Raw genomic sequence first — 22,500 nt, forward strand, 5'->3', positions numbered from 1 at the left:
CACATTTTAACGGGGGCTATTAATTTCCAGATCTGGAAAAAGATCTTTACTGTCAGGGATTAAAGTCCCTGCATCAAACTCTTCTAAAAGTGTCTTCTCTTCAACAGGTAACATTTTTTTCAGTTTTTCAAGAAACTTCTTTGCAAAGCGTATTGATCTAACTCCTAAAAGGATAGCAACCTTTTCAGCTCTCAGTAAATTATATCCTGATTCATTTATGATGTTTTTTTTTTGGCTTAAAAAGCTTTTTATAACATAATATATGTATTAAACCAGGAAAATCTTCTCAAATATCAAACCTAGCTCCAAAAACAACTGGTTCTTCCAACAACCAATAAAGAGAAATTGCTGGTTCCATCCACCGATGTTTAAAGAGACCCCACACTTTGAACAAGTTTTGATAAAAAAGAGGAATTCCAGTAAAAGTCACTCTTTTATGATCCATTAAAAACAAAGTTAAATCTAATTCCATATTGCCCACTCTTCTCAAGATGCTTAAAGCCAATGGTCGCCATGCACGTGAATACAGTCCCATCAAAAGTTTCTGTATGTATTGTTCACCAGTTCTCTTTGAATATTTGCAAGCAGTCCATTTGGAGGGTCGACACAAGCAAGTTTATGCCATAATGAAGATGTCACAAGATTGTTAATTATAAGAATACTAGGGCCCTATGAAATCCGTTTTATTTTTTCTCAAATTCCGTTTTATTTTTTTTCAAATTCCATTGTTTTGGATTTATTTTTAGCCCTTTTGGATTTTTCGGATTTGCTTGTTTTCTTTTCACTTCTAAGCAGTATTGACCGTTAAATTCAGTTACACAAACTCACAATTCAGCTTTTTTATTTAAACTCTTAATATATTCAGCAAAGTACATTCAAAATTCTCCAAAATTAAGCCAAACCTTCAACAAATCTCTGGCCAAAAATAACAGTAACATGAAGGTAACAGTTACAAGGTAGGATTGATGAATATTAAATCAAAGATACATTTAAAGATTAAATGCAGACATGCTGCAGGGAGACAGAAACATTGAAACAACGATATGTGCCTGACAGAAAGCCAACACGATGACATTAAAACCACTTTTCCTAAAGTAAAAAATTCTTTATAACTACTTGCATACATCATTTATTCTTTCAAGCAGACATATTAACAAACATATTAAAGCTATTAACAAAAAGTGAATGCTTTTCTCTTTTTCTTTTGTTGCTTGACACGGACCGCATTAGGTTTATTAGCCACTGTCACTTTAAGACGTCGGATCATGTCCAATGACATGCGGATCCACTGATGCACATCCGATACACTCACAACTGTTTAAGACATAGCCGACATAGTTTACGTGAATACTCTCCAAAACGGACATTTAGACATAATGTTGTGTGTATTTGTCTATTTAGACACGAAAGAGAGCTCAATTCAGTACTCGCACGCTGTATGGCTGCACGCTTCGGGTCGGGTGTGTGCACACAGAAAACCGTACCGAATAGAGCTCTTTTTTGCATCATCACACTTATTCAGATCGCCTGCTCTACTCATTCTCCCAGACGTTTACATTTTTTTAACGTTTTATGAGACCGCTGGTTAGATCAGCACGTTACAGTATACAAATGGACGCATCTACCACAAACGCAGCCCCCGTTAGCTCATCAGAAGCCACTCGCTTCGACATTTTTTTCCCTACGCGTGAACGTGAGGTCGTATGGTTACTAGGCAACATGTTTAAAAATGCCATTTGGCTACGGTTTAGCTAGAGACCTTTCTACGTTTGTTGTTTTAAACTGAAAAATGAGAAGGAAGTAAAAAAAAAATTGTTTATTTAATGTCAAAACAAAATATATGCAAATTCCGCGTGTATAAGAGAATTCCGTTTTCATGTGTAAATTCCGTGATTCCGTCCGCGTTTTCCGCATCACGGAAATCATAGGGCCCTAGAATACGTCCTCTATAAGATATCTGAGGGAGCAGCCATTTCCATTTTTCCAATCGACCTTTTATTTTCTCAAATAAACCTTCCCAATTTTTCTTAATAAAATTTTCATTTCCTAGATGGACACCGAGGTATTTTAAACCTCCTCTTTTCCAAATTAATCCTCCAGGTAAAGCGGGAAGATCTCCACTCCAATCTCCTACTAGTAGTGTTATGAAGATAGGAGACGAACCCAAGCGCAGACAGCAAATGACTTTAACAGGATTTATTATACGACAAAAACAGAAAACAAAAGCCCACGATGGGGCAAAACAAGACAGGGCAAGGCAAATACTCAGACAGTAAACTAACAATTACGACAGGAACAGACACTTCTAGATGACAAGACTTTAAACAGATCACTTACGGCAAGACTCACACAACGTATGACAATGTCAAACATAGTCAAACAATGAACCGCACAGGACAGCAAACACAAGGGGATTATATAGGGAACACTAATGACGAGGACAGGTGAAACTGACTAGACAATAATGACAAGACGGGGATAACAAGGGGGCGGGGTAACGTGACGAGACAACACAAGCACATGGCCCAAATAATTGGCCATGCGCTTGAACAAAACATGGGTCTGCCATGATCCTGCCACAAGACTGGAGAAATCAAAGACCTGAAGGCAGAATCATGACAAGTAGAGCCTCGCTTTTCTTCCAATTGACTTTAGCAGAGGAAACACATTTAACTATCTTCTCTAACTTAATAACATCCTCCTTTCCATTTACAAAGACAATAACATCATCAGCATAAGCGGAAAGATACACAGAGTTATTACAACCAGGGAAAATCAGACCTTTCAAATGAGCTCGCAACTTTTGAAGTAAAGGTTCGATGGCAAGGGAATACAGCATCCCAGACATGGCACATCCCTGCCTAACTCCTCTCTCAACTCTGAACGGAGCACACAAACCACCATTAACCTTAAGAACACTCTCAATGTTACAATACATAGCCTTAATCATGGATATAAAAGAATCATTAAAACCAAAAGCCTCTAAAGTGTTCCATAAAAACAAATGTTCAACTCTGTCGAAGGCTTTCTCTTGATCAAGAGAAATCAGACAAGAGTTTATACTCAGGAGTTTAGAAGCATCTAAAACATCTCGAATTAAAGCAATATTATCAAAAATAGACCTGTTGGGAATACAGTAAGACTGATCAGAATGAATCAATGTACTTAAAACTTATAGCCAAACTTTTAGCTAAGATTTTGTATTCTGAACATAAGAGTGAAACAGGGCGCCAATTGCCAATACACTGAAGATCACCTTTCTTAGGTAACAGTGTGATGACTGCTCTCCTGCAGCTCAGTGGCAACAGTCCTCTTTCCAGACTGTCATAAGAACTGTCAGCAGATCTTCTCCTATGACGGGCCATAGAGTCTTATAGAACTCAACAGGTAACCCGTCAATTCCTGGAGATTTACCGTTTTCCATGCTCATCATGGCAGTATAAAGCTCTTGTACAGACAAAGTCTGTTGTAGTTCATTGTTGGACTCTTCGTCCACCTTTGGCAGTCCTTCAAGGAAATTATCAGCATCTGCACCCCATTCCCTCAGTTCAGATTTATAAAGGTCTGAAAAAAACTCTACAGCACGTTTACGTATGTCAGCAGGCTCAGTTAGTTCTTGGCCTGTAGCTGAACGTAAAGCATGGATCATTTTACTTTGACCTTTTTTCATGAGAGAGAGAGAGAGAGAGAGAGAGAGAGAGATAGATAGATAGATAGATAGATAGATAGATAGATAGATAGATAGATAGATAGATAGATAGATAGATAGATAGATAGAGTGTGTGATTAATGTGTGACGCATCACAGCTAGTGCAAGACGAGCATTTGTGGGTAAAAAGTATATAAATGTTTTTGTTTTTTTTATGTCAGCTGGTTTGTCTAGATCAGACTCTTATTCCTCGGCTGGATCGTGTCGAGACTTTGAAGCTGCACTGAAACTCACATTTGGACCCGTTGGACTCCATTGAAGTCACTATATGGAGAAAATCCTGGAACGTTTTCCAAAAAAAAAATCATTTATTTTCCACTTAAGAAAGAAAGACATGAACATCTTGGATGACGTGGAGGAGAGTAAATAATCAGGAAATTTCAATTCTGAAGTGAACTAATCCATTAACTAAAACTATTAAAAACATTTTTACATTGGTTCACTCTGACTGCTGCTTATGGAACACAGAAATACAGCAGTTTACCCTGTAAACATCACTGTATTAGGCATTACACGGAGATGGAAGACATTAAAATACTATCAAAACTTTTTTGAAGACAGAAATACATTTATAGTAACTTTGCAGGAATCACGCGAATGCCTTATTTCAGCGTCAGAACGGTGAGTTTGCAGTATGATGACGTTCAGTACCTTGGGACCGGATGACATGATTTCCATTAAATTGTTAATTACATTCTAGGAGCTTAGCATAAAACACACACGGCTCAACATCAGACAGAAACACGCTCGTCTACGAGAGAATCCGGTCTCCCTCAACGGAGAAGTGAAACCACAGCGCTTCTGGGAAATCGGCCGCTCGTAAAGTGTTGTTGTTGGGGTTCGTACTCGTGGGCAGATGAAGAAATTATTGCATACCGTCCCTTGAGCAGCTTCATGGAGGGAGCTTATTCCCAGAGCCAATCAGAATTCGACAAACAAAAAAGTTGGGCGTTGGGACGATGGGAGAAAAGCTATCGCGGACGGCAGAGATGCTGTAACCTCTTTCTGCTGACCGTGCGACTGAAGATTATACATATTTTGCTGTTTCTCTTCAAACTACTGCAAATGCAAATTCAAAAAAAAATAATTTTATTGAAGGATGTTTGTTGGGGACTGTGGTTAAATCTGGTACAATGCATCAAATAGAAACAATTATGTTAAAAAATAAACATGGTCGTCCCTTTTCAAATAAAAAAGAAAGAAATATTAAATATAAAAAATGATGCAATAATGTTTAATATAATATACATTACTAGGCCTGTCACAATTATTAATTAATCGTCTGATCGTGATCATTCGTTCTAATCACAATTATTTGAGACGATCGCAGTAATTGTGCCGTTTACATTTCAATCACAATCCCACATTCACAGAGAGTAAATCATATGGGTCTATTTTATTAAAATTGTTATAATTCCCCTAATCTTTCATGTAATATTTTATTTATTTATTATATTACATACTACTCCAAGTAAATAAAAAATAAAATAAAATAACGATCATCATCAGCACACAATTCATGATCATGACAGGCCTTTGCATTACAATATTAAAAGATTACAAAATTTGTTTTCAATTATTTTCAAAGACATAATGCTCTATATTTGTCTCATGCATTGACACAGCAGTCACTAGTAAACATATTATAAAGTGATGCACTATTCAAAAACTCATGGTAGACGTTCAGTATTTCTCTAACGGGTCTGAACAAAGTTTCTGATCCAGCATGCATTGCAGTATAAATACGTTATCCACTTGTTTTTGAAGGACTATTGTTGGCAAACTTCCCTACATGTTAAAGGGTTATTCACTCACGCTGTTATCATTTACTCACTCTCTTTCTTGTATGGAGCATAAAAGAAGATTCTGAGAACGTGTTTTGATCTATACAATGGAATCGTCACGTCTGTTTTTGGTTTGTTTGCACTTTCATGTTTTACTTTTATTTTGTAATTTGCCTGAGCCGTGTTTCATGTTCCAGTCATGTGATTCCCTTTTGCTCATGTGATCCTGCTCCTCTTCTATGTTCTATTATGTTATCATTGGTTCGTTGTCTTGTGTGTCACGCTTTGATTGGTTTCACCGTGTTCAGGTGTTTCTTGTCAGGTCACAGTCTGTTAGTACAGTGCTTAAAATGTGCTGCGACTTTTATTTCAAAGTGACTTATATAATGCATTTAGCATCAAATTAGCATAAAGCAGACACTTACAGGTTTCTATAGACATATTTCTCATGTCGGTTTGTTTATTATGTCTGTTTTAAGTATTTGCTGTGTTTTGGTTCAGTTTTGTGACGCGCTCCAGAGAGTTGTTCACGGAGACAGAGACGGATCATGTTGATGTTCTTTATTGTACGAAAGCAAATGTTTTGTTGTTATTTTACGAAAATAGACGCTTTACAGTTCGAATGATGACCACAGTGTGTCTGTAGACTGTAGACGTAGACTGATATCTGTATGACCATAAATGATGAGTATTTATGTTGTTTCTGCTGCTATAAGGAAAGAAAATCCATCAGTCTATTCATCATCAAACTAAAAATGCAGTCATCCAAACACAGAAAAACTCAGTTGAAATGGTCAGCGTGTTTTTCCAAACACATTTTGCACATGTGAAGGATGCTGTTTTACGTGGATATTGGGGCACGAGTGAAATACAAAGCCTTCTTTACATAATCAATAATAGTTTAGCATCCACATGCATGCAAACATTTGGATTCGTGCCAAACGAGAGAGGAGCACAACGGCAATTTCAGTTTTGCTTTAAATAGATTAATTTAGGCTGTAAAATAAATGTTGTTTGTGATGAATGACACTATTATTTATGTTAGTTATATTTGTCATTCCTGATTTGTTTTGTTCTGAATACCATTAAATTAAAATGATTTGTTGTCGAGTGAGGGGAAATAAATAATATTTGTAAACATTTCGTTTTATTTAAGGTTTTTTACATTATTTTGAATGTAATAATAAAATGCAACTGATACACCGATGCTATTTATCAGTGTTTTTTATCTCTCAACAACTTACGTTTGACCCAGTGCAACTTATTTTCTGGAAAATGTAGTACAATATGTAAAGTGCATACTGTATCTACAGATTGGCACCATTTGTGCCGATAAAACAAGCATAAGCTTTTGAGTTCATTACTCCCACTCACATTAACTTTGGGTTTAATGAATCACTGTTATAATTATAAAGGGTCTTTGGAACATAGACCCCAAAAGGCTGAAAACCCCTGTGTTAATGATCATTTGTGATCAACTAAGCCTTTAAGTGTCATATAAACCCATAATAATTACAGATGACAAATGTTTGTGATGTTAATTGAAAATCTCCTGAAGAAGAAACGGTTGCAGCCTTATTCGAGCTCAGAATAATACCGCTAATAAACAGTAAAGGTTATAATGTTCAACACTGAACATGACAGGATTGCTTTTGTTTAATCTTCATTAGACGTACAGAAGCAGACAGGAGTGCCGCGTCTCAGAGCATTAATATTACTTAATTCAATGCATGGAGAGAGAGCGGCGAGAGACTGAGAAGAAGAGAGAGGAGAATGGGAAAATGCCATCTATAGATCATAAATAATGATGTACCCCGGTAAGTCTGAGTGCTCTCAGCCATAAAAATAATAACACATATAGGCGGCTACAGTTGAGGACGTTCTCCAGGGATTGCAGGACGCGTACCATCAATCACATGAAATCCTAACAATCGATATGACTGTATATTGATCAGGTTCATTGTGAGAATCGCATATAAATGATTGTGGTCTTTATTGGGCCTTTGCAAATGCACTAAGCATTTTATGGCCAATAATCAAGATGTGCATAGATATCAATCACACAACATGCCTGCAATATCCATAAGTGATGTACTGTGCATAATAACACACATTACGATAAAGTACATATACAGTTATATATGCTTTGATATCTAGTATGCGTTCGCTGAGGCCTTCAGCACTACCAGCAATAGTATTTCAGCTTTCATATATCTGACTGCAGTCTCATATAGATGATATAGATTATATCGATTTTGTAGACAGTCGATTTTCTAGATGAAAGTAACGCATGGGTTCAGTGCAAGTTAAGCTCTATTGATGGCATTTGTGGCATTATGTCAATCATCACAGAAAATAATTTAAACTTGGCCCTGTTTATTCAAGAAAATGAGGCACTTGCAAAAAGAAATCACCAACAAACGACCATTCAATTAGTGAGGTTAACCAGTTTTAGATTTTTCTTATTTATTTTGCACATTAATTAGCACATTTGATTTTTTGGGTGTCTTAATTAGTGTGCTGTGCTGTGCTGATTTTCAATAAAAGCCTCAGATAATGTGTGTTTTGGAAAGGTTATTATCACTAATTAGTGTTATTTTAGTATAATTTGAGATAGCCTACTATTCGTTTACTAATATATATATATATATATATATAAAGTATTTTTTTCCATTTATAGTCAAGTTTTTATTTTTATATAGTTTTTATTGATTTTTATTTTATTTTTAGTTATTTTATTACTTCAGATTACACTAAATGAAAATGAGGAATGCTCCCTTGGCATCTAGCTGAAATAAAATAAGTTTAAAGTATTTTTTTTTTATGGTTTTAGTTTTAGTTTTAGTAAACTATAAGAACCCTGCAAGAAATATAAATTCAGGCATCAATTACTGACACAATGTTGTTACAAACTCAAAACACTGTCGTTCATCTTTGAAACTCAAACAAAGAAATTTGTGATAAAATCTGAGTGATTTCTTTCCCTCCAGTGAAAGTCCATTCAGAAAATATAAGTAAACAAGCGGATTAATCAAAGTCTCCTGAAGACTGATTGAATTAAAAAGATTTAATTTAGTATTTTTGTTACGTCTATAAGACATAACCATCTGCCAGCAAAAATTATTTTATAAAAAATACTTTTATACGGAATAATTCATGTTATGTTTTAAGAAAAATGTGAGCTTATTATAAAAAATGAGTTACTGTAAGTGAGATTTTTGCTTTAAAAACTGTCAAAACTATTTTTTTGTGGTAATCGCTACAAATGCTGTCGACAGAGTTTAAGACTTAAAGACTTAAAGGTGCAGTGTGTAATATTTAGGAGGATCTGTTTACAGAAATGCAATATCATATACATAACTGTGTTTTCAGTGGTGTGTAACGACCTTACTTATTGAACCGTTATGTTTTTATTACCTTATAATGAGCCATTTCTGTCTACACACTCCGTGGGTCCCCTTACACCGACATGTTTCTACGGTGGCCCTAAACGGACAAACGCGTTTCGTCACTATGTTGTTCTTCGTGCAAAGAAGCTGCTAAAGTCAGCGAATAAAACACTGACACAATGATGTACAAGTAACAATAATATTCGCAATATCGTTTTACTGACTAAGTAAACCTAATTTCTTAATTTATCTTTGTAAAGAAACTTCATTGTTTAACTGGCTACTTTCTGCTGTGTCAGACGACGACATCACTTCCTGTCGGCCACCGTAACTTCTGTTGGGTGCAATTCACAACCTCACCACTAGATGCCGCTAGAAATAACATAATGCACCTTTAAGACTTTAAGACAACACTCGCATTTAGCTGTATGTAGTTAATTCATTAAGCTTGTATGTCAGGCTTCCCAACATTCCCTTTTCATAGGAGAGCTTCATTCCCCGTGTGATCGCCGGTCCTCTTCTCTGATTGGTGGGAAACATTACCTATGTTTCACCCGTTTAAATTAAAACAGGCCCGCCCTCCAAGGGGGCAAAAATCCCATTCATTTTCTCCACAGGATATTGATTTTCAGCCATAATGTCTAAACCACCCGAGGTAGACTGACCACAAGCCACGAGGTTGTGAAACGAAAGTTTCTGCTCCTATAAAAACCACAAGTCAGTATGAAATCAACCTTGTTTTAAGAAAAACGTGTTTTATTTGCCAACTTCTGGAGAAATACTACACTACCCACAATCCTAAGCATAACACTGACATCTCTGATTGGTCGAACACACAGTTACTATGGTGACGTTTACCTCCCGCGCGAAAGGCTTAAGTGATCTGAAGTGTAATACTGGTAGTTTATTTGTTTATACCTTTGCCTTTTTTGCCGTTAACTTAAAATGTTATTTTGAGCAGGAAAATAATTTTAAGAGGAAAATAAGACGTACATATGCCAATATACCAGACAGCTGAAAATATACTGCGCTAATCAATTAAACAGAGAAGTTGCCGTGTGCGAAAGGGCGAGGCTTATTCCAACTTAAAACGCTGTATAATTGTATATAGTTTTAATCAAATAAGGTTGGATGATTTCTATGTTGAGCTGTCTGTTATTGAAGCTGAAAGTGCACGTAATAAAATAATATACCATTGATGCAAACCAACAGGAATCCTTGCTTTTTTGCTCTATTATTTTTATGTTTTATATGGGTAGGGCCCCATATTAGTAATTGACGGGCCCTCAGATGCATAAGGCCGCCACTGATTGGTGGATTACCTGCGACTTGCATTAGCATAGCTCCGCTGCTGTACGCCTCGACTCTGACGAAACACGAGTAACTTCCCTCGTCTGCGACGCGCACGTTCTTCAGCAGGAGCGAGGCGTTGCCGGACCTCAGCTGGCCGGGGAACAGGCTGGTGCGGTTGGAGAACCGCTCGTCTTGGTCGGTCAGCTGATCCCGGCTCAGCCAATAACTGTGTACGGTGCGCTTGGTGTCCGACAGCTGCCAGAACACACTCAGATCCGACAGGTTAAACTCTGAGACCCCGGAGAAAGAGCAGTTCAGGACTGTGTCCATCCCAAACTGAGACACCACAGGGGATTCTGGGACGTGGACCTCGAGAGCTGCGGAAGATAAGATAAGAATCTTTATTATCAGGGTTTGAAATTAACTATCAACTTAATTAATTAACTTGTTCATGTGCATTAAAGCAATAGCGAAGATTAAAAAGCATTTGGTTAACAGAAAAGACGTTTTTTTCCAACATCCTACATGATTTTGATGTTCTTTGAACTGTACTGATCTCTCCACCTAAAACACATTTTTGGTGAAAAGGCTGAGGATGAAAGAGGAAGGGAGGAGATGCTGGATGACAGGATTTTGTTTGAATAAGAAATTAATGTACGAAACCCAATTTTATAATATAGCTGTGACGTAGTTAATCCGGTTCCTTTTTTTTTTTTTGGTTAGTAGAAATTCTGAATGGCTGGTGACAAATTTAGTAGCCAAATCAGCCAGTGATTTCAAACCCTGTTTATTATCATTGTATGCACACAGTAGTAAACATCAACGAAATGAAGTTAGCAGCTCAAAAAAGATGCATAAAACAATAATAAATAAATAGTAGAATAAAATAAACAATACACAGTATAAACAGTAGTGCAAACCACAGTATAGTGTTGTTGTAAAGTGAGTTGCAAGAGTACTTTAACAACCGAGAGAGAGAGAGAGAGAGAGAGAGAGAGATCGAGAGAGAGAAGAGTCAGGATTAAATTAATCATATGTTGATCGATCTTGTCAAATAAGAAAGCTTGATGAATAATGAAAACATATGGAACGTTTCCGAACTCAAAACGTCCTCCCTTGTACGAGAACAGCTTGCATTGAAACTGGGCTGCAAAAACTGAAAGGTCAAGGTTTGTCTGGTTAGGTAATATACAACAACAATATTTCTCCAATCACAAACATTAAAAAGTAGTCACGTAATCTGACGACATGTGAAAAAGAAAAACAGAAAATACATATACAATGGGAGAGAGGGCAGAAAATGGTCTGGATGAGAAATATATATATATAGAAATTCAAGCTTTAAAATATTATTAAAATATATTTTATACATTCATATTAAAATATTAAATATTAAAATAAGACATGCATAATTAAGAATATAAAAATAAGCTTTAAAATATTAATAAATATATACATACATAAGGAAATTTAGGCTTCGCCATTTTTTAGCAGCAATATATGAGCATATTCACTACAAGAATTTTCATGAATTATTTAATATTTTATTAATTTCCATGACTTTTTCAGGCCTTGAAATCACAATTGTATAATTTTCAGGTTTCCAAGACTGTGCAAAACTTGTCTTCACGGCACAAATAAACGTTACCAACATTATATGGATGGAGGGGATGAATTGAAAGAGAGAACAATAGAAAGAAAGATAGATGGATAAATGGATAGATGGATGGAAAGAGAGAACAATAGAATGAAAGATAAATGGATGATTGGATGAATGGATAGATGGATGTATAAATAGTATCCCCTTTAAGGTTGAAAAGCACTTCAAGTATTTCACTGCACACACACACACACACACACACACACACACACACACACACACACACACACACACACACACACACACACACTCACAAACAAACTAATATTGACACTGATGATTTTTTCATAATGATCGAGTGTCGAAGGAAATAAACATCAACATTTCCACATTTGAATTTCCTAATTAGTCAGTCAGTTCTCCGTCTAAACTAACAGTAGCACATCACATCCAAACAGCAGAAAGGAGAAATTATGTTTTGTTTCAATTTATAGATGCGATATATAACTGTGTTTTTGTGGGAGATGATGCTAGATTAATATTTGTCTACTCTGTGTTATTCTGCTTCTGTTGGCCTTATTTAAGAGTGTTTGATCATTCATGCATCCGAGCGCAAAGAAAAAAACGTTGTAAAAACTGTCCATCTTTTACTCCCACCAGCACCTGATCGTTATTTCTGCAGTCACACACACCAAACCCGTGGACAGCAGAAGCACATCGACACACACACGACCCTCCACACGTTACATGTGTTATTATAGTGAAAGCACGTGTCCACACGTTACATGTGTTATTATAGTGAAAGCACGTGTCCAAACATTACATGTGTTACTATAGTGAAAGCACGTGTCCACACGTTACATGTGTTATTATAGTGAAAGCACGTGTCCAAACATTACATGTGTTACTATAGTGAAAGCACGTGTCCACACATTACATGTGTTACTATAGTGAAAGTACGTGTCCAAACATTACATGTGTTACTATAGTGAAAGCACGTGTCCACACATTACATGTGTTATTATAGTGAAAGCACGTGTCCACACATTACATGTGTTACTATAGTGAAAGCACGTGTCCACACGTTACATGTGTTATTATAGTGAAAGCACGTGTCCAAACATTACATGTGTTACTATAGTGAAAGCACGTGTCCACACATTACATGTGTTACTATAGTGAAAGTACGTGTCCAAACATTACATGTGTTACTATAGTGAAAGCACGTGTCCACACATTACATGTGTTATTATAGTGAAAGCACGTGTCCAAACATTACATGTGTTACTATAGTGAAAGCACGTGTCCACACGTTACATGTGTTATTATAGTGAAAGCACGTGTCCAAACATTACATGTGTTACTATAGTGAAAGCACGTGTCCACACATTACATGTGTTACTATAGTGAAAGTACGTGTCCAAACATTACATGTGTTACTATAGTGAAAGCACGTGTCCACACATTACATGTGTTATTATAGTGAAAGCACGTGTCCACACATTACATGTGTTACTATAGTGAAAGCACGTGTCCACACGTTACATGTGTTATTATAGTGAAAGCACGTGTCCAAACATTACATGTGTTACTATAGTGAAAGCACGTGTCCACACATTACATGTGTTACTATAGTGAAAGTACGTGTCCAAACATTACATGTGTTGCTATAGTGAAAGCACGTGTCCACACATTACATGTGTTATTATAGTGAAAGCACGTGTCCACACATTACATGTGTTACTATAGTGAAAGCACGTGTCCACACGTTACATGTGTTATTATAGTGAAAGCACGTGTCCAAACATTACATGTGTTACTATAGTGAAAGCACGTGTCCACACATTACATGTGTTACTATAGTGAAAGCACGTGTCCACACATTACATGTGTTACTATAGTGAAAGCACGTGTCCAAACATTACATGTGTTACTATAGTGAAAGCACGTGTCCAAACATTACATGTGTTACTATAGTGAAAGCACGTGTCCACACATTACATGTGTTACTATAGTGAAAGCACGTGTCCACACATTACATGTGTTACTATAGTGAAAGCACGTGTCCACACGTTACATGTGTTATTATAGTGAAAGCATGTGTCCACACGTTACATGTGTTACTATAGTGAAAAGCACGTGTCCAAACATTACATGTGTTACTATAGTGAAAGCACGTGTCCAAACATTACATGTGTTACTATAGTGAAAGCACGTGTCCACACGTTACATGTGTTATTATAGTGAAAGCACGTGTCCACACATTACATGTGTTACTATAGTGAAAGCACGTGTCCACACGTTACATGTGTTATTATAGTGAAAGCACGTGTCCACACATTACATGTGTTACTATAGTGAAAGCACGTGTCCACACATTACATGTGTTACTATAGTGAAAGCACGTGTCCAAACATTACATGTGTTACTATAGTGGAAGCACGTGTCCAAACATTACATGTGTTACTATAGTGAAAGCACGTGTCCACACATTGCATGTGTTACTATAGTGAAAGCACGTGTCCAAACATTACATGTGTTATTATAGTGAAAGCATGTGTCCACACGTTACATGTGTTACTATAGTGAAAAGCACGTGTCCAAACATTACATGTGTTACTATAGTGAAAGCATGTGTCCAAACATTACATGTGTTACTATAGTGAAAGCACGTGTCCACACGTTACATGTGTTATTATAGTGAAAGCACGTGTCCACACGTTACATGTGTTACTATAGTGAAAGCACGTGTCCACACGTTACATGTGTTATTATAGTGAAAGCACGTGTCCACACATTACATGTGTTACTATAGTGAAAGCACGTGTCCACACGTTACATGTGTTATTATAGTGAAAGCACGTGTCCAGACGTTACATGTGTTATTATAGTGAAAGCATGTGTCCACACGTTACATGTGTTACTATAGTGAAAAGCACGTGTCCAAACATTACATGTGTTACTATAGTGAAAGCACGTGTCCAAACATTACATGTGTTACTATAGTGAAAGCACGTGTCCACACGTTACATGTGTTATTATAGTGAAAGCACGTGTCCACACATTACATGTGTTACTATAGTGAAAGCACGTGTCCACACGTTACATGTGTTATTATAGTGAAAGCACGTGTCCACACATTACATGTGTTACTATAGTGAAAGCACGTGTCCAAACATTACATGTGTTACTATAGTGAAAGCACGTGTCCAAACATTACATGTGTTACTATAGTGAAAGTACGTGTCCACACATTACATGTGTTACTATAGTGAAAGCATGTGTCCACACGTTACATGTGTTATTATAGTGAAAGCACGTGTCCACACGTTACATGTGTTATTATACTGAAAGCACGTGTCCACACGTTACATGTGTTACTATAGTGAAAGCACGTGTCCAAACATTACATGTGTTACTATAGTGAAAGCACGTGTCCACACATTACATGTGTTACTATAGTGAAAGCACGTGTCCACATGTTACATGTGTTATTATAGTGAAAGCACGTGTCCACACGTTACATGTGTTATTATAGTGAAAGCACGTGTCCACACGTTACATGTGTTATTATAGTGAAAATACGTGTCCACACGTTACATGTGTTATTATAGTGAAAGCATGTGTCCACACGTTACATGTGTTACTATAGTGAAAATACGTGTCCACACGTTACATGTGTTACTATAGTGAAAGCACGTGTCCACACGTTACATGTGTTATTATAGTGAAAGTATGTGTCCACACGTTACATGTGTTATTATAGTGAAAATACGTGTCCACACGTTACATGTGTTACTATAGTGAAAGCACGTGTCCACACGTTACATGTGTTATTATAGTGAAAGTATGTGTCGACACGTTACATGTGTTATTATAGTGAAAGCACGTGTCCACACGTTACATGTGTTACTATAGTGAAAGCACGTGTCCACACGTTACATGTGTCATTATAGTGAAAGCACGTGTCCACACGTTACATGTGTTATTATAGTGAAAGCATGTGTCCACACGTTACATGTGTCATTATAGTGAAAGCATGTGTCCACACGTTACATGTGTTATTATAGTGAAAGCACGTGTCCACACGTTACATGTGTTATTATAGTGAAAGCATGTGTCCACACGTTACATGTGTTATTATAGTGAAAGCATGTGTCCACACGTTACATGTGTTACTATAGTGAAAGCATGTGTCCACACGTTACATGTGTTACTATAGTGAAAGCACGTGTCCAAACATTACATGTGTTACTATAGTGAAAGCACGTGTCCACACATTACATGTGTTACTATAGTGAAAGCACGTGTCCACACGTTACATGTGTTATTATAGTGAAAGCATGTGTCCACACGTTACATGTGTTATTATAGTGAAAGCACGTGTCCACACGTTACATGTATTATTATAGTGAAAGCACGTGTCCACACGTTACATGTGTTATTATAGTGAAAGCACGTGTCCACACGTTACATGTATTATTATAGTGAAAGCACGTGTCCACACGTTACATGTGTTATTATAGTGAAAGCACTTGTCCACACGTTACATGTATTATTATAGTGAAAGCACGTGTCCACACGTTACATGTGTTATTATAGTGAAAGCACGTGTCCACACGTTACATGTGTTATTATAGTGAAAGCACGTGTCCACACGTTACATGTGTTATTATAGTGAAAGCACGTGTCTACACGTTACATGTGTTATTATAGTGGAAGCATGTGTCCACACGTTACATGTGTTATTATAGTGAAAGCATGTGTCCACACGTTACATGTGTTATTATAGTGAAAGCATGTGTCCACACGTTACATGTGTTATTATAGTGAAAGCATGTGTCCACACGTTACATGTGTTATTATAGTGAAAGCACGTGTCCACACGTTACATGTGTTATTATAGTGAAAGCATGTGTCCACACGTTACATGTGTTATTATAGTGAAAGCATGTGTCCACACGTTACATGTGTTATTATAGTGAAAGCATGTGTCCACACATTACATGTGTTATTATAGTGAAAGCATGTGTCCACACGTTACATGTGTTATTATAGTGAAAGCACGTGTCTACACGTTACATGTGTTATTATAGTGAAAGCACGTGTCCACACGTTACATGTGTTATTATAGTGGAAGCATGTGTCCACACGTTACATGTGTTATTATAGTGAAAGCATGTGTCCACACGTTACATGTGTTATTATAGTGAAAGCATGTGTCCACACGTTACATGTGTTATTATAGTGAAAGCACGTGTCCACACGTTACATGTGTTATTATAGTGGAAGCATGTGTCCACACGTTACATGTGTTATTATAGTGGAAGCATGTGTCCACACGTTACATGTGTTATTATAGTGGAAGCATGTGTCCACACGTTACATGTGTTATTATAGTGGAAGCATGTGTCCACACGTTACATGTGTTATTATAGTGAAAGCACGTGTCCACACGTTACATGTGTTATTATAGTGAAAGCATGTGTCCACACGTTGCATGTGTTATTATAGTGGAAGCATGTGTCCACACGTTACATGTATTATTATAGTGAAAGCACGTGTCCACACGTTACATGTGTTATTATAGTGAAAGCATGTGTCCACACGTTACATGTGTTATTATAGTGGAAGCATGTGTCCACACGTTACATGTGTTATTATAGTGGAAGCATGTGTCCACACGTTACATGTGTTATTATAGTGAAAGCATGTGTCCACACGTTACATGTGTTATTATAGTGAAAGCACGTGTCCACACGTTACATGTGTTACTATAGTGAAAGCACGTGTCCACACGTTACATGTGTTATTATAGTGAAAGCACGTGTCCACACGTTACATGTGTTATTATAGTGAAAGCACGTGTCCACACGTTACATGTGTTACTATAGTGAAAGCACGTGTCCACAAGTTACATGTGTTATTATAGTGAAAGCACGTGTCTACACGTTACATGTGTTATTATAGTGAAAGCATGTGTCCACACGTTACATGTGTTATTATAGTGGAAGCATGTGTCCACACGTTACATGTGTTATTATAGTGAAAGCATGTGTCCACACATTACATGTGTTATTATAGTGAAAGCATGTGTCCACACGTTACATGTATTATTATAGTGAAAGCACGTGTCCACACGTTACATGTGTTATTATAGTGAAAGCACGTGTCCACACGTTATATGTGTTATTATAGTGAAAGCATGTGTCCACACGTTACATGTGTTATTATAGTGAAAGCATGTGTCCACACGTTACATGTGTTATTATAGTGAAAGCACGTGTCCACACGTTACATGTGTTACTATAGTGGAAGCACGTGTCCACACATTACATGTGTTACTATAGTGAAAGCATGTGTCCACACGTTACATGTGTTATTATAGTGAAAGCACGTGTCCACACGTTACATGTGTTACTATAGTGGAAGCACGTGTCCACACATTACATGTGTTATTATAGTGAAAGCATGTGTCCACACGTTACATGTGTTATTATAGTGAAAGCACGTGTCCACACGTTACATGTGTTATTATAGTGAAAGCATGTGTCCACACGTTACATGTGTTATTATAGTGGAAGCATGTGTCCACACGTTACATGTGTTATTATAGTGAAAGCACGTGTCCACACGTTACATGTGTTATTATAGTGGAAGCATGTGTCCACACGTTACATGTGTTATTATAGTGAAAGCACGTGTCCACACGTTACATGTGTTATTATAGTGAAAGCATGTGTCCACACGTTACATGTGTTACTATAGTGAAAGCACGTGTCCACACGTTACATGTGTTATTATAGTGAAAGCATATGTAAAGCGTCTCAGGATCAGCGCGGCGTGAGTGGAGCGATGATGACGTCACGGAAACTTCAGGAACACGTCAGTCCTTACATCATTAATGATGCTCAAATAAACCTCAATCTGTTCCCACACAGGGGAGAGCGCTGTCAAACTGTGTGTGTGTGTGTGTGTGTGTGTGTGTGTGTGTGTGTGTGTGTGTGTGTGTGTGTGTCTGTGTGTGTGTGTGTGTGTGTGTGTGTGTGTGTGTGTGTGTGTGTGTGTGTGTGTGTGTGTGTGTGTGTGTGTGTGTGTGTGTGTGTGCAGTGATCTACAGTCAGTGAATAAACAGCACAGGCATTTAGAAGAGCAGAAATGACTGTATTTGATTGCGGTGTTACAGGTTCCTCTTCTTCCCTCTCTCTCTCTCTCTCTCTTCTTCTCTCTCTCTCTTCTCTCTCTCTCTCTCTCTCTCTCTCTCTCTCTCTCTTCTTCTCTTTCTCTCTTCTCTCTCTCTTCTTCTCTCTCTCTTCTATCTCTCTTCTTCTCTCTCTCTTCTCCTCTCTCACTCTTCTCCTCTCTCTCTTCTTCTCTCCCTCTTCTCCTCTCTCTCTTCTCAATCTTCTCCTCTCTCTCTCTCTCTCTCTCTCTCTTATTCTCTCTCTTCTCTCTCAATCTTCTCCTCTCTCTCTCTTCTCTCTCTCTCTCTTATTCTCTCTCTTCTCCTCTCTCTCTCTTCTTCTCTCTCTTCTCCTCTCTCTCTCTTCTTCTCTCTCTCTTCTCCTCTCTCTCTCTTCTCACTCTTCTCCTCTCTCTCTCTTCTTCTCTCTCTTCTCCTCTCTCTCTCTTCTCACTCTTCTCCTCTCTCTCTCCTATTCTCTCTCTTCTCTCTCTCTTCTCCTCTCTCTCTCTTCTCACTCTTCTCCTCTCTCTCTCTCTTCTTCTCTCTCTCTTCTCCGCTCTCTCTCTTCTCTCTCTTCTCTCTCTCACTCTTCTCCTCTCTCTCTCTTCTCCTCTCTCTCTCTCTCTTCTCTCTCTCTCTTCTCCTCTCTCTCTCTTCTCACTCTTCTCCTCTCTCTCTCTTCTCCTCTCTCTCTTTTCTTCTCTCTCTCTTCTCCTCTCTCTCTTCTCACTCTTCTCCTCTCTCTCTCCTATTCTCTCTCTTCTCTCTCTCTCTTCTCGCTCTTCTCCTCTCTCTCTCTCTTCTTCTCTCTCTTCTCCTCTCTCTCTCTTCTCACTCTTCTCCTCTCTCTCTCCTATTCTCTCTCTTCCCTCTCTCTCTCTTCTCTCTTCTCACTCTTCTCCTCTCTCTCTCTTCTTCTCACTCTTGTCCTCTCTCTCTCTCTTCTTCTCTCTCTTCTTCTCTCTCTCTTCTCCTCTCTCTCTCTCTCTTCTCTCTCTCTCTCTCTTCTCCTCTCTCACTCTTCTCCTCTCTCTCTCTTCTCTCTCTTCTCTCTCTCTTCTCTCTCACTCTTCTCCTCTCTCTCTCTGTTCTTCTCTCTCTCTTCTCCTCTCTCTCTCTTCTCTCTCACTCTTCTCCTCTCTCTCCTATTCTCTCTCTTCCCTCTCTCTCTCTTCTCTCTTCTCACTCTTCTCCTCTCTCTCTCTCTTCTTCTCTCTCTTCTTCTCTCTCTCTTCTCCTCTCTCTCTCTCTCTTCTCTCTCTTCTCTCTCTCTCTCTCTCTTCTCCTCTCTCTCTCTTCTCTCTCACTCTTCTCCTCTCTCTCTCTACTTCTCTCTCTTCTCTCTCTTTGCCCGGCACCATTAACACAAAGTGTCGGATGTAAATTCAAATTAGCCCCTGATTTCCCTGTCTCCCTCCTCAAACTCACTCCTCTCGTCTTCTCTCCGATATCGTTCTGCTGTTCCCGCTAAAAGCTTCTGCTAGATCAATCATCTGTGGTGTTTCCAATGTTCCTGCACTCTTACATAATTCCTAATCCTGGCATTCACTGCAGACAAGGGACAGATTCATATTTAAAGGGTTTGAATGAGGATTTGAGCTCTTTTCAATGGCCTTTCAGTGCTTTCGTTAGCAGACGTTCTGTGTTCGGATGCGATTTCTGCCATATACTGCATATTTTAATCTTTTAATTGTTTTCATACCTTTGTCAACTATATATAGCATTTTCGTTCGAGGCTGTTTACACTATCAGCTGAAGCTGGCATGTGAAGGAGTGTGTATGCTGGAAAAAAATGCTTTGTCAGGAAATGTAAAAGTGTCTAAATGAATCCAGCTGAATACATGAAGTCATCGGTCAGATGAGGTGGAAAACTGCACATTTGAAGATTGTGTGTGTTTTTCTGTACTAATCCTGTATCTCACAGTATAGGCGACTGATACATGATGAGGGCAATATTGTCAGGTTTTTATATTTTTTGGTCCGAACCGAACACATTAAATTTATTAAAAGTGACAGTAAAGACATTTATAATATTACAAAAGATTCTATTTCAAATAAACGCTGGATCAAAGAATCCTGAAAAATAAAATGGATCACAGTTTCCACAACTGTTTCAACACTGATAATAATCATAAATGTTGCTTGATCAAATCATCATATTATAGTGAGTTCTGAAGGATCATGTGACACTGAAGACTGGAGTAATGATGCTGAAAATTCAGCTTTGATCACAGGAATAAATTACACTTTACTATATATTCACATAGAAAACAGCTGATTTACATGCTAATAATATTTCAGAATATTACTGATTTTACTGTATTTCTGATTAAATAAATGGTCAACTTTTATAAATTAAATTAAAAATAAATTATAAAAATATAATATATAAAAAAATTATAAAATAAAACAAAAAAGTTAAAAAATATAAATAAAATAAATAAAATACAAATAAAATAAAAATGTACATTTAAAAAAAAAAAAGTAAAAATAAAAAATATATATTAAAAACAAATACAAAAAAATACAAATATATAAAATAAAATAAAATAAAAGAGACTCTTGTAGAAAGTAATAGTCAGCTTTAAAACTAATGTGGACATATAATATCTCAGAAGAATAAATGTGATTAAAAAATGTTTGCTCATGTTGACTTCTGATTGATATCTTGGCAAATCTGAGCACAATTTGAGACATTGTTGAGATCTCTTTTAAAACTCTTGGAGGCACACGTGTGAGACTACAGGCTCTTTTCCTCAGGAGCTGAACATAAAGTCAATCTGTCGTTCATTAATATCATTTACAGAGATTATCATTTAAAAAGATCTCACTGGTTAATCTTCTGTCCTACAGCCCATGTGAAGCCAGTGAACGCTGATATGCTGACAGTCCTGGAGAATGCCACATTTAAATTGACTGTAGATCTAGTCTAGACATCTAAAAATACTTCACAAATATAATATTTCACTTTCACAAAGTCATTGAGAGTAAACTCAGTTGGCTCAGTCTGTGCCGGTCTCAGATTGGATCAGATTAGAAGTGAGTTTATGGTAAGTGACGGACCGGACGGTATCGGACACACACTCATCCTCCGCTCTCCTCCAGCTGTCTCCTTACATTTCAATATATATATATATATATATATATATATATATATATCATATTTGCCTTTAACATCACAAACAGTCAGTGTTACCATTACGTCACTTCCTATGTCTCCAGACTGATGAGTCACATGACATTTACAGCTCAGTTGATTGGCTCAAAAATCTAGTATTTAATTATCTATTGTGTCGTATATCCGAGTTAAACGCTTCTAGAACAAGAACAAATGTGGGCGGGGCTTGATTGTGTCTGTGGGAACTTGATTGGATGGTTGTGGTTTTCTATTGGTGGATCTCATGTGAGTGACAGGTTGCCCTGCCCTCGTCATCAGAGAAGTGAAGAGATGATATATAAATACTGCAATATTCCATAAAAAAACAATTATTACAAGATGAGTAAAGTTTGTAAACAAAAAAGGTTTGTAAACAAACTTT

At 37.3% G+C, this 22,500-nt stretch overlaps 1 protein-coding gene across 2 annotated transcripts in view; it reads right to left on the bottom strand.

Annotated features, from left to right (window-relative positions):
- The window catches only part of cd276 (CD276 molecule), a 149,237-nt gene that overhangs the window by 98,660 nt on the left and 28,077 nt on the right, over positions 1-22,500 (bottom strand). For both annotated transcript variants that reach the window (XM_077235574.1, XM_077235575.1), the window contains exon 3: positions 10,205-10,552. In XM_077235574.1, coding sequence (XP_077091689.1) covers positions 10,205-10,552 — 348 coding nt within the window. The remainder of the gene's footprint in view (positions 1-10,204; positions 10,553-22,500) is intronic.

Source organism: Siphateles boraxobius, unplaced genomic scaffold (assembly GCF_051911475.1).
Source record: "Siphateles boraxobius isolate OS27281-9 unplaced genomic scaffold, OSU_SipBor_1 198, whole genome shotgun sequence".
Lineage (NCBI taxonomy): Eukaryota > Metazoa > Chordata > Actinopteri > Cypriniformes > Leuciscidae > Siphateles > Siphateles boraxobius.